General features: G+C 40.8%; 1 protein-coding gene across 1 annotated transcript in view; it reads right to left on the bottom strand.

The window, feature by feature from the left end:
• Positions 1-573: 573 nt before the first annotated feature.
• SLC35F4 (solute carrier family 35 member F4) overlaps positions 574-13,717 on the bottom strand; it is a gene marked incomplete at both ends in the record, with an annotated part of 286,092 nt that continues 272,948 nt past the window's right edge. Inside the window, 4 exons of the mRNA XM_082616750.1 lie at positions 574-815; positions 3,164-3,253; positions 6,633-6,825; positions 8,733-8,858. Coding sequence (XP_082472876.1) covers positions 574-815; positions 3,164-3,253; positions 6,633-6,825; positions 8,733-8,858 — 651 coding nt within the window. The remainder of the gene's footprint in view (positions 816-3,163; positions 3,254-6,632; positions 6,826-8,732; positions 8,859-13,717) is intronic.

The following is a 13,717-nucleotide window of genomic DNA, read 5'->3' on the forward strand; positions in this document are numbered from 1 at the left end:
ACCTCTTTTATGCTCTGTACTCCTGTAAGCATGTTGAAAGTACAGATAGAGTCTTACATCTTCACATCTTCATTGTTCCTAGTGTAGGTCTTGCATATGGAAGATACTCTGCTGATACTTAATTACTTTCCAGCTTTCAAATTGAAGGCTCTTATTGGCCTTAAATATATGTAAAGTGTGTATCCTTTTCATGTGCTTTCTTCTTATGCATTTTTTTCTGATTGAATGAAAAGGTCTCAGTTCCAGGTGAGAAAAAGGTAATGACAAGCCCATAATTTAATAGAACCTCATATTTTGAGAAAATTTTGTGAATTAGGGGAAAATCCCCCCTCCCCCCCAAAAAACCAGAAGAAATAGAACAAGTATGAATATGTTTTAATTAAAAAATTTATTATGATTATTTACACCAGTTCCTTGATAAGCATATAAATGTAAACTTTTATTATTAGCATTATTTCACATATGACTTATGCAAATTCAGAGTTAATACTGTCGTTTGAGTGTACAGGTGGTGAGAAAATTTTATTATATTCACAGAATATACATACACATGCGTTCAAAAGGTGTTCCTCTCTAAGCCAGTGGTATGGACACAGTCCCAAGGGCCCTGCTTCTGCTTCTCAGGTGGATACTGGGATCAGTGATATCATCCACATGCTCCTCACTCTTCTTTTCCTTCAGGCTGTTGATGAACCTCAGGGTAATTTCATCCCACTCCTCGGGCAATAGCATCAGCAGAAACCCAATGCAGATGATGATGGTAGCAGCCAGGCGGACGACATTGAATATCACCTCCTGCTTCAGGAGATCCACAGCTAGGGAAGGAACAGCAAGTCAGTCAGTCCATCACTGTTTCTAAGCTTCTCTGAAAACAAATGACCACATCAGCGCTACTTCTAAGAGATTTCCAAAAGTCTCTCTTGTTCTCTCAAGCGCGTCTTCCCTTTTTCCACGTCATTATCAACACTGTGCTCTCCATTTGCTTTCCGTTCCCTCTCTCTAAATAACACTTACCCTTCCAGGCAAATGCCATCTGACTGAATAACCTCTGCAGTTAAAAAAATTTTTTTTAATTTTATATTGGAGTATTGTTGATTTACAATGTTGCATTAGTTTCAGGTGTACAGCAAAGTGATTCAGTTATACATATGCATGTATCTACTCTTTTTCAAATTCTTTTCCCATTTAGGTTATTACAGAATATTGAGCAGAGTTCCCTGTGCTATACAGTAGGTCCTTGTTGGTTATCTATTTTAAATATAGCAGTGTGTACATGCAGCTTTATTTCTTAATACTTTTCCTCTGCATCCCTTCATGCTTCTCCAGTTTCACTGGACCACTGAAGATGTTTTAAATGAGCCAAGCTTACTAATGTCTAGGTCTTTGCACGTGCTAGTCTTTTTAAAATTTTTAATTGAGGCAAATTTCATAGAAATTAAAATTAACCATCTTAAAGTGAGTTTAGTAGCATTTTGTACATTCATTTTGTACAGCTTAATGTACCACCGCCTCCATCTGTTTCCAAAACATTTTCATTATTTCAAAATAAAACCCCATACCCATTAAGCAGTTACTCCCCAGCCCACTACTCTCACCCCACAACACCTGGCAACCATCAACCTGCTGTGTGTCTGTGGATTTACCTATTCTAGATATTTCCTATAAATGGAAGCATACCATATGTGACCTTTTGTGTCTGGCTTCTTTCGCTTAGCATAATGTTTTCGAGGTTCAACCATATTGTAGCATGTGTTAGTGCTTCATTCCTTTTTATGGCTGAGTAATACCCCATTGTATCACAACTTGTTTATCAATTCATCTCTGGATGGACATTTAGGTGTTTCCACCTTTGGCTGTTGTAAATAGTATGAACATTCACATACAAGGATATTTTTGAGTCCCTGTTTTCAGTTTTGCAGGAATGTAACTAGTAGTGGAATCATATATATGCTGTTCTCTTTGCATGGAATGCTCTTCCCTCCTTATATGCACTTCATCCAGCTAAACCCTCTGTTAGATTCCGCCCTTTATGCTTTTTGCAGGAAGCCTCCTTGGATGCCCCTCCTGTGTGCTCTCAGAGCATTCAGTACATACCTCTATCAAAGCCATTTTCTCTCTCTACATTGTAATTACTCAGTTCCTTTCATCTCCTTTCTACACTACATGGTCCTGAGGGCAGAGGCTGTGTCTTATTCAGGATCTATCACCAGGTGTTAGCACAGTTGTTAGCATATACTAAGTGCTCAGAAATTATTTATTGAATGAATGAATTCATGGATGAATGAATGGAATTCCTTGACAACTCCACTCCTCCCTGATATGACTTCCTCTAAATATCTTATAGTCCTTGGAGTCTTTTACACAATTTGGCATTTGATGATAAATTACTTTGTAGAGTTCTAAGTTATTTCATATGTGTCGGTCTTGTTTTCCATATTCAGTGTAAGTTTCTTATGGGAACAATAATATCTTTTTTTCCCAGTCTCTTCTATAGTCATGATCACATAGAAAGTGCTCCATAAATATTTGCTGATTGTACTGGGGGTAAAGAAAGATGGCTACCTAAGACTTGGAAAAATAGAATTTTAAAATTAGAAGGACTATACAGTCATCCAGATAACCCACTTTCATTATTTGTTCCACGGACAGTTTACCTAGAAAGATTTTCCTGGAAAAGTAGCTTCTCCTCTTGTCCCTGAAGTGAGTCAAATTGCTTTTTTCTTATGTCTGTTCCAGAGGGCCATCTGCTGTGCCCCCAGGAGAAGCCTTCACAGCTCCCCATGGATAGCCTGATGGGGAGCCAACACCCTGTATGTTTCCTACACTTTCATTAGTGATGTTTGAGAGTCTTATGCTGGGATGCCTTTTGTTTCCATAGGACTTCCTCTAAAAATACCACAAAATTAGGTTGTCAGGGAGATTACATGAAACCCAAATGATACATTTGGTTTTTAATTCTAAAAGCACAACCAAGTTAAAACAGTGTTTGTAGCTGGAAATTTTAAATGTGCTGCATAGTTATTCTGCTGTCTGCCACCTTCATGATATTTAAAACATCTTCCCAGGCAAGGGACATAATTCACAATTGCTCAAAGAAACAACTCAGGGTATAAAACAAACACAAGCAGGAGACTTCCTGTGCACACATCAAATCATACAGTACCTGCATTTCCAGGAACGCTGAGCACTGTTCCGATGGAGATGAGGATTGGGTATGTCAGCACCACACCAACATTCACCAGGATGTTGAAGGCTGTAAAATAAAGGAGGATATACAGGATAAAGGGGAATTGCTATGCTGGGCTCTTTCCTTCTTAACATAAAAGAATCAATATCTATGCTAAACATGCCTTCTAAATTATCTGTACCATTGGTCAATTAATCCTCTAATTCTGGAGATGGATTCATATGTATTGTACCTGAAATAGTCGTATTCCTTTTTCCTCCTCTGCCATCCTGGCTGCCTGATCTCTTGGTTGGAAAAGGGGGTAGGGAGCCATGCAAAGAAGTGAAATAATCAATTCAGTACCCTGCTCATTAGCACTGTAAAGTTGAGCCAGAGGTTGAAAGCTGGTGACTGATTGGGGCTTTCTCCCTTGTTGCTTTACTACATCATGCTATATTCCTGAATAACTAAAAGGCCTTGGTGTTACTGCCTAACAGAAGATCTGTCCAAGGATGACCTATGCTGCATTATTCCCTCTCTTTTGGGGTGAGCATCACATGAGCAAACAAAGTTGTGTGCAGTGTAATTCACCGAACCCCAGGCACCTTTTCCACATCCTGATTTGTGCACAGATAACCCCAGGGCAGGTCCACAGAACCAACTGTAGGTATAACTTGATACCCTTTAATACATATCTTCTGACATTTTTAGATAAATATAAAGTTAGTTAAAATAATTATCTACACAAAAATGATCAAAAATACTTGTTTTCGAAAAGAAAATTATAAATTACATAGCATTATTTTAATAGATTTCAAGCTAATGTTTGTTTTAGGGGTTAGAGAAATGAGTCTTAACAACTACAAAAAGTCCTCAATTCAGAAAAGATCTCTATGGAAATGACTCAAAACCCTGTTGCCCGTTCTCTGTAGAACCAAAGATGGTTCTAGAACCATTCCAGTTAGGACAGTGTTTCTTCTACTGTTATCTATAATTCTTACTTTAATTAAGCTCACTAACTTAGTCATCTGGAGTCACTCCTGCTTGTTAGTTAGAGACGGTGGGTTGGACTTTCACAAAACTTGGGCTTGTTCATAATTTTCATACAATAGTAGTGGCAATCAAGGCAGAGGACCTTCCTAAGTTGATAACTACTCCTTTATGGCAGAGCTGCAATGGGAATGAATATTTCAGCATCTCAACTCTCTCCTCAAGTTTGGGGAGTCAAATATGACCTGTTCTAACAAATCAGGAATTTATTAAACACAGCACAGACTCTGCTACACTCCCCAACTGTCATTTTATTGGCTGAACTGGATATTTTAGCAGATTGATAGGAAGTATTGGTATTTGGTTGAGAACTGAGCTTTTCTCACTCAACAAGAACCGAGTGGCTTCACTGCAATGGGTGTCTGCTTTTCTTTAGTGCTTTAGGTGGAACACTTACAAGCTCTTTTGACAATCTCAGGACAAGAATATATAATTCAATATGTTATCTATAGCACGGGGCCCTGCCTGAGTTTAAGTGGGCCTCAGACATGTCAGGTGAATGGATGAGGTCAATCTGCACGTGGGCTATGGCCAAGCCAGAGCAGGAACGAGGCCAGGTGAACCTAAGCAGATTGAAGCCGTAGTTACAGGTGATGGGGGGTGGGGTCAGAGTTCAGCCTGCTCTTTGCCTCTCAGATCTGTCCCCAGCCCTGCTCTCACTAGATCATATCTGGTTCCTATGGAGAAGAGAAGGTGGCAATAAAAACTTAAGAGCAGAAGCACTGAAGACTGTAAAACCCTGGGGTGTGAAACACAGTCAGGAGAGAGGCTGTCTCCTCATTTTGTCACAGGGCAACACTGGCACAGAGAGAGCTCTATGCACGGGGATGAGCCTGTGGGGCAGCTCTAAGCTGGGCGGCACTACACCCAGTGCAGTGTGGAGATCACGCTGCTTGGTGGAGAACTGCAGGGTCCGGCTAGCATGAGTGATGCCCAGCCTGAGCAGGCTTGCTTAGGAGCGTGTATTAGAGGTGCCAAGGGATAAACGTGGGTGGAGGGCTACTTGGCAGCAAGCTGGAGATCACGGGTCACAGCTGGGGCCAAGAGGTAGTGAAATTTGGGCTATAGTTATTCCCAATTAGATTGTTTTTGGCCAGGAAGAGATCTAGGCACTTTTAATTAGGGCATTTTGGTCTTATGGAAAGACTGCTATTGATTTCTACTACTCAATTTAGCACAGGTTATGAGCGGTCATAACTGCACATTTTTGGTCTTCAAAAGTAGAATTTAAAGGATCAACAATTAATGTTTGATCTTTCTCGTGAGTGTTTTCTGTCTAGTTGAAGAGCTCCCCTTAGGGGCCTGGGCCAGAGTAGAAGAAGATGACCCATTGTCTTTGTGGGGATGAAAACAAGGGCATTCTTTTTCCCTCCTAGGACTTGCAGTGCCGTTTTAGACTATGTCACCTTGATAAAGAAGGTCAACTGCAGGGCGGCAGATGTCCTGCAGGTCCAGTATGGCGGGTGAACATGGAGTAGGCAGAGGGTGCTGTTACCAGGTGGAATGGGGGAACAGGAGCAGAATGAAAGGGGTTTGATTTTGAGTAGAGACACTGAGTCATTGGGTGTTTGTTGTTGTTCAACTGCTTGGTGAGGAAAGAGTGGGCTTGTTATATTGAGGTTCCTCTCACATTAAATGAAAGCGCAGCTGGAAAGTGGGAGCCCCCCAGCTGCTCAGGTGAAGCAGACAGCCTCAGGATCATGGGGAGCTGGGAGAGAGAACATGAGAAACACTCCAGGTGGCTATTTCTTGGTCATCTGCTAGGCACAGCCTACTTAACAGGGCCACCTCGTCCTGTTCTGTCATCTTCTCTTGCTCGGTGAGGGTTTCCCGTCTCAAATTCATTCTCCGGACATGACCAGAGTAGACTGTTTAGAATGCAGATGTAAGCCTGTCACCTCCCTGCTTAAAGATCATGAAGTGGATTTGAAATCCAATCCCCTCAACGTGGTGTTCCAGGCCCTCCATGACCTGCTGCCCTCCTGAATGTCATCTCCTTCCTTCCTCCCCAGTTCCTCCTGCACTTGGTCCTCCTGCCATTTTGATCCACTTTGAGTCCCTTGAATCCCCCATCCACTCTCCCCCTCTGCCTGACACACTGTGCCACACATGGAACACAATAACCTCATACATTACATCATGAAGAATGGACGAGGCTACTTGAGGATCAGTGGTGATCAGAGAGGCCTGGGCCTCCAGTTCAGCACTTAACCCATGGGAGGCATACTAGCTGGATAGCTCTGATTGAATCAAGCAATAATCTGCAAAGAACTTTGCAACCATTAACCAATGTTAGGTAAATTTGGGAAGTAGAGGACAGGGGTACCCAAAGGAATAATCCTACTATGACAATTTAACTCTCCAAGGAGAGGTCAAGTGACATAGGAAATGGAAGGCAAAACCCAGGGCCACTTACCCAGCCAGAGCCCTGCCATCCCACAGAGACAGCCCCATGGCAGAGCTGCAAATGAGGACCAGTGCTCCACCTTGGTGAAATACAGGATGACCGGGGTGAAGGAGATGAAGATTAAGTTGAAGAAACCCAATGTGGAGACAAAGTGTGCTGCTTCACCAAAGTTGGCACTTCCGAGAAACATCTTAAACAAAACCTAGAATGAGAAAGGAACTCATTAGCCACATAGTCAGGGACATTGTTGTATCAGAAAGGCAATTTCTACATCATGAACTAACTGGCCCAGGGTTTAAGCTCTGTGTCTTCTTATCCCACTGTCTCCATGGCAGTAAATGTGCTGCTGAGATAAGGAATTCAAATGCCCTCTAGCCTTCATATGAAACAGCAAATGCCATAAAGTGAATTCCACTTTCTGTGCCACAGGGATACTGCACACTGGGAAAAACACCACCATCAGTTATGGCTATAGGGTGGATGATAAATAAGAGTGCAGACAAGCCCAGAAACATCTAGGATTGAGGTGCCATCAGTTCTTCTCTTCAAGCATGGGATTCATTTTACCCTTATTTTGACAGGTACTGAAAACTAAATTGGACAGAGAGAGCCTATCATTATATTATTGAGAGAAATAATAACAATGCCATGGATTTATAAGCACTTTTCTCTCTGAGCCTAAAATATTTTCACAAGTACAGTATTTATTCTCCAGATTTAAAAAAGATGGTCTTTGTTTTCTGGATTATAAATCTGTGTGTAGAAATAGATGGCAAGGAGACATAAATAGCTAACCTAAATCACACATCAGGCTGGGGAGGAACCAGTTCTCTAGTCCATATTTCTTGGCTTTTTAACCCCTCTGCTTCCTTTATTAATCCTCAAACAATGTAGCACAGAGTATCTCTTTTCTATGGTGCACATATGATTTTGTGCATGTCAGCAAAATATTACCACTCCCAGAATGAATACATCTGTAACATGGTCAGGAGAATTCTTTCTATAAAAGAGCCATCCCAGGCATATAGCAAGTCCGGGTATTGCTTTTAATTTCAACTAAACGTATCATTTTTTTTCTCTTGAGAGACTTAAGAGAACTTGAGCACGTGCTCGTGGTATTTGGTCACATCACACATCTCCGTGGAGTCTCAGTTGGGGGCAAGTTAGACACTAATGGTGATTGAGTGAACACCTGTCAAGCTTGTCACAGAATCAATGGGCCAGGAAGTGTCGATATGGAAATAGACACAATGTCCTCTGAGCTGCAGAGTTGGTGAATAATCAGAACAGGCATCCAGGGGGGATGCAAAGGGCATTTTCTGCCTTTCAGAGAGGATTTTGTCATTGAAACACCAAGAGAGGTGAAAGTGGAACAGTTCTTTAGCTACATCCAGAAAGTTGGCTCTGAAAAGTGGAGCTTCGGTGAATAACCTTTTAGATCTGCTCTCTTAATCCTCACGTCTGAAGTCAGGGACAGTGACTCCGAATAGAGCTTTCACTGATGACAGGCCACTCCAGGGGAGAAAGAACTGTGAGTACAAACCCAGAGTATCCATCAGAGAGGAAAAGAGGCTCTTCATTTAGCTAATAACATGGCACGGGGTTAATATGCAACAAACAGTAAACTCTCAAGTGATAGCCGGTTTATTATTTTTAATACCTCATTGTAGTTGAAATAATGACCTCAGTAGTTAAATTAAAGAAACATAGGGGAGAAGTCTCTCGGCTCCTGCTATAACTGGTGGATGACTTGGGAGGGGTCGGGGCGCGGACCACAGGCTTTGGAGTTGACCAGTCCGAGTTTAAATCTTGGCTCTATCACTTCCTGGCTGGATGATCTTGGACAAATTACTTAATCTTTCAAAGTCTCAGTTTCCTCATCTGGAAAGTGGGGATAAGTACCTATGCCTCATAAAGGTGCATTAACACAGGTGAAAATTTCTAGCAAGCACCCAGCCTGTAGCAAGTACTCAATAATTGGTACTTGTTATTATTTAAACCATCTTTTTTTTTTTGCTAGTCAAGATTTTCTTTGTCCTTCCTTCTTTTATTACTTAAAAGCCTAAGCTACAAATGACAGTTGAGTACATAAGGAAGTGCACAAAATACCTTATACAGTGCAGATGTCGAGGCCGAGCCCACTGCAAATGCTACTCCTATGATGGAATCAGCGTGGAAATTGTCTGCATACGCCATCATGACGATGCCAGTGATCGCCATTATTGCAGCAACTATCTATCAAGTAGAATGCAAAGAGAAAAAAATTTTTAATTGATGCCTCCATACCCCAGAGCAAGCAATTGAAGGCTTCATGGGTGTTGCTACATGCTTCCTCAAACCCAATTACCTCTTGTACATCACTGTTTAAACGTAGGAAGGGTCAGTATTAGCAAGAAATCCGTATGTTCATGAGACATCCAGGCAGAAAATATAGAAGCTGCTCACATTCTAATTAAGGACTAGTAATGTAGTTTAATTTTTAGATCACCTTCCTAGAGATTAATACCCATAGTGGTGAAATAAATTTAATAGGAAGTCACTTCTTAGCATTTTCATCTGTACTGTGTTCTTTTTCCTCAGACAATTCAGCATACATTTTAATCAGCTCCTTGGATTAATGCATGTTTCTGAACATCTCCACATAACCAGAACTTGATTATGGAGACATAATATTGATGCAGCTAAGAGGACACTTTTAGGCCAAAGTGAAAAAAGGAAAGAGAATAATCTTTCAGAGTGATTTATAAGGAGCGAGCTGAGTTTGCACTGTCACTTGGAATATCAAACGGAGGCTAGTTCTTCCTTTTGTTTACATGCAAATTAAGCCACAGAAAGATAATTTCATTCAATTATCCTAGAGCATTAGCTGTATAAAGTGAAATATTAAGAATTTGATTGAAATCATAATGGTTGACTGTAAATTAATATGATCCTTGGTATATTCCAAACAGGAGTCCACTTCCTTTGTGAAATGCTGGTTGGCATCTGTTTCTTTAATTTACCTTGAACTGGTTCTACTGGAAAATATTTTAAAGCTACAATAAACAGTAAAACGACAACCCCGGAATAGGAAACGCTATGTCATTTCCTTGTGAAATAGTCTCACTGACTTTAAAATCATGATGCAACTTTGTGGGAAATTTAAATATACCTGGTGATCAATTTTGTTAAGCTTCCGTTCTGAGTATTCTCAAGTCAATCAGTTCCTCTGTAGATAGATTTCTCACATGTGTGATATTTTTTGACCCTTTGAAATATTATTAGTGAATTATTCATTACAACAAAATGTAGATCTTCAACATGCAACTGTAGACTTTCTGAAGGCCAGTGTGAAGTATGATAACGATGACACATATAATTTAGATGCTGTTAAAGCATTTCTTTTGTTAATGACCACCCAAAGCAAGGGCACAGCTGGTTTCAGAGCCAGCTCCATACTAAAGCGTCTTTTATGAAAAACAGCAGGAGTACTTGAGAACAGAAGCCGACTTGTCAGCAGCGAAAAACTGTCTTCATAAAGCGTTATCCGGGAGGCTGCATGGTGGCGGGGCAGGGGGGCATTGCTCTTGCTGACTATCACAGTCTCTAAACCTTCTAGCCGTGTGTTCCAGTTAGATTATGCCGCAAACTATAGGGAATAGAATTTAATACAAATGCACACAATGTGAGGTGTCAAGGAAATTTTCCAAACAGGAAGTCATAGGCTCATAAATAAACATGGTGAAGTGGTTACGTAGACCTGGGAATTCTGTGAGACTTATCATTTTCTTTGATTTAGGGATTTATAGTTCAGCCAGGTATTTGCAACATTTCTTTGGGCAATATGATGTCAGAGAAATGAAAAGTTACATTAAACACTGGCAGTTTCTGATTTGTTTTTGTGTTAATTAATGTTCATAGGTTAAAGTATTTATGTACACAGATAGATTTCCCTCAAAATACTGAACTTGTAGGATAATAAATTTGAATTAATACTTGTTTTCTTTTTACCAAACATCAGATGTATTTTCTTAGTCAAAAAAACAGGTAGTTTCTTCAAGACAGGGATAATAGAGCACAGTGTTAATCCTAATGAAACTTTAACATGATGTGCTGTTTAATATTTAAAATTATTAAAATTATTCTATAATATACAATATCTGGGTTTAAGCAATTGTGTATAATATATAATTCTTGGCTTAGGGAATTCTGAAAACAAACAGTCCATACAAAAAAAAAAAAAAAAAAAAAGGAAAAAAAGCAAAAACACTGTCTGGAAAGTGTTGAATATTTAATACCATTATCCCCAGGATATGACCCGGTTGGGAACACTTTCTTTTCTGAGTCAGCCATTAGTAAAAATACATATGCACTGTATTTCTATTATAAGTTTTCTCAAGATAGGAATTGGACATGGACAAAGATTACATAATTTTATAGCAATTCAGAATTATAGTCATGATGAGCCTCTTAAAGATCTCCATTACATTTTGTATTTAAGTGCTTGTGAAAATATTAGCTCAAACCACTTAAATTGTCATATCAATTAAACCAGTGTCTCTTTGAATTGCGGTCATGGAGAGAAGCATTTTTCACTTCAGGGGGCCAGACAGTGCTGTTAAGTTCCAAAAGCATGAAAATCTGAATATTTCCAATGTTAGAAAAATTCCTCTCTACGGTATGAACAGTTATTTATAGGTTAATAATTTATAGGTTATATAGGTTACCTGGGGGGGAAAGATAAATTATTTTCCACATTTCCATTTAAGTTTCACAACTATCTGATAAACAAGTTCTCTATGGCCATGTTTAAAATTTTTTTTCAGTATGTTTCTTATCTACACAGTTGGAACTAAGGGAAGGGAGCTCAGCTAATCTAGAAAATGCAGGGAAACATTGGGTGGCAGGCTCACTTGGAGTGGTTGTTTGGATGATCTTAGAGTGGTTCTGCCTGGCACTATTGGTTAATTGCAGAGTAAATATTCTTGAGATTTCTGGAGAATACGTAACCCAAGCACAGGTCTGAGTCATGTGCATTTTCAGAAGTAATCAATCGTTAAGGAAGGATTAATAGTACAGAAATAATAGTACAGAAAATAATACAGAAAAAAAGTACAAAATGATTTTTCTTGTGTCAGGATGCTGGAAATGTACCTGCAGGAAGCCAGCTCTTTAAATACTGTGTCAGAAGGGCTCACATGTGACATCCACATGCTGACAAACACAAAAATGCTTCTGAGCACATTAGCATCCACATGAGGGACTCCTCTGCTGATGGTGCCATCTCATGGTGCCACCTGCTTGGCTTCAGAAAAACATGGCTCTCCTCAGGACCTACTCCAGTTACAGCCCCGTAACCAACCAGAGGTGTCTAAATAAGATGGAAACCCACCACAACCGTTACTTGAATCTGACCTAGGTGAAAATGTTAGTAACCATAGTGATCATAAAGCTGCCAATGCCTCATTTTTAACCTTCTAAACCTCTGGGTTCTCTCACATCCTGGTGTGCCCACCTGGGGTGAATACCCTGAGGAAGAGGATTTATTTAGCCCATTATCTTTGCATGCTCCTTGAGTGACATCACCACCTGAGCCAACTACCTTCCTCTGTGGGCTCACTTCCCTCCAAGAGTCTCTGCATCAACTCTCAGGGCCAATCAGAGGGGGACCATGAGGGGGACCTGTTCTTAAAGCCCAAAGAGGGCTTTAACAGTAAACATTTGGTGATCTCACTGAAATGTATACTACCTGTGGCCCTGCCTGAAAGCAAGGTTTCTTTCCCCTCTCAAAGAATTAGTTTGTATAGATAAAGCCTAGAGAAATAGCTGGCTTTTGGCTGATTTTTGTTTTCTTTTATCTTCATTTTTTTCCTCTTTTGGAAAAAAGGCCTCAAAACCCAAAAGGGTCCAGCCTTTCTCTGGATCTCCAGGAGGGTTTATGAGCCTCATTACAGTCACTGTGTTTCCCATTGACAAATGATTTCCAGAACTATCATTCGCATAACAATATCAGCTCTTCTAGGATTCAGGGTATTGAGATGAACCTTTAACTGCTTCTCTTTCTAACGGTAACCCAAACATCTTTCCTTAATTTGCCATGTGGGTAACCCTGTTTCTGGAGCTGGATGGAGCAGGTAGGAGCTTCCCCGGCTTACGATGGACCTTGAATCCCAAGCCTACATCAGGCTCTGAAATGGGGGGGCCTCAAAGCTATACTGCTGGCCAGACTGCACTCAAGTTCAAGACTCAAGGTTAGCAGCTGAAGGTGGGATACACATTCATAGTTTGGCCAATGAGACCTGCACTGATGATCATCCTTCTTCCCTCTGAGTGTATTTGGATAGAGTCCATTTTCAGGGAACCATGGCTACACAGAATCCTTAAACTTGTCCACATGTTATGTTTAAGCTTCCATAAAGAAGAGCCAACTGTTTTACTCAGAGCCAATGAAATTGGACAAGAGTTGACATGTGAGAAATGAAAGAGGTGGGCAGTCCACAGCTGTCTGGATACTCTGTGCGTGTGTGTGTGTGTGTGTGTAAGGGGGAGGAGGGTGGGTCCCTGGGGTGCGGCAGGTCAAGCCTGAGTCTCAAACTAAGATTCCCATCCTCCACCCCACTGCCACACACACATACACATCTGTTTTTATATGAAAAAAAAAAACCCATCTGAAAATGATCCCAAAGGAAGACCAGGATGGAAGAGAAGGAAAGAAATCCCAGAAGGAAAGACTCAAGGGTATGTGTGGAAGGTAGATGAGACCTATTGACTGCACCTTGTTGACAGGGGTTATGGGTTCCTTGAGGGCATAAAATCGGAGAGCCTTCCCAACTCAGCTCTCCCCTCCCTGTATTCGTGAATCATTCTCCTGCTAAGAGGAGGATGAAAGGGGATGAGCCCCACTACCCATCCTCTCCTCCAGCGGGAAACATGAAGGTTCTAGACAGAGCAGTCTGCACTTCCCAGGAATGAAGAGTTACTGCAGAAATGCCAGTCAGAGGCAAGATGGAAACAAGTTTGTCTTGAATCTTATCTAAATACGTAATATTGGCACAAATAAGTAGCAGCTCAGCTCCAGGGTCCTGATTGATTTAGAGTGCCCTGGAGCCCAATTT

Source organism: Mesoplodon mirus (genome assembly GCF_964341445.2).
Source record: "Mesoplodon mirus genome assembly, chromosome: 4".
In the NCBI taxonomy this organism is placed as follows: domain Eukaryota; kingdom Metazoa; phylum Chordata; class Mammalia; order Artiodactyla; family Ziphiidae; genus Mesoplodon; species Mesoplodon mirus.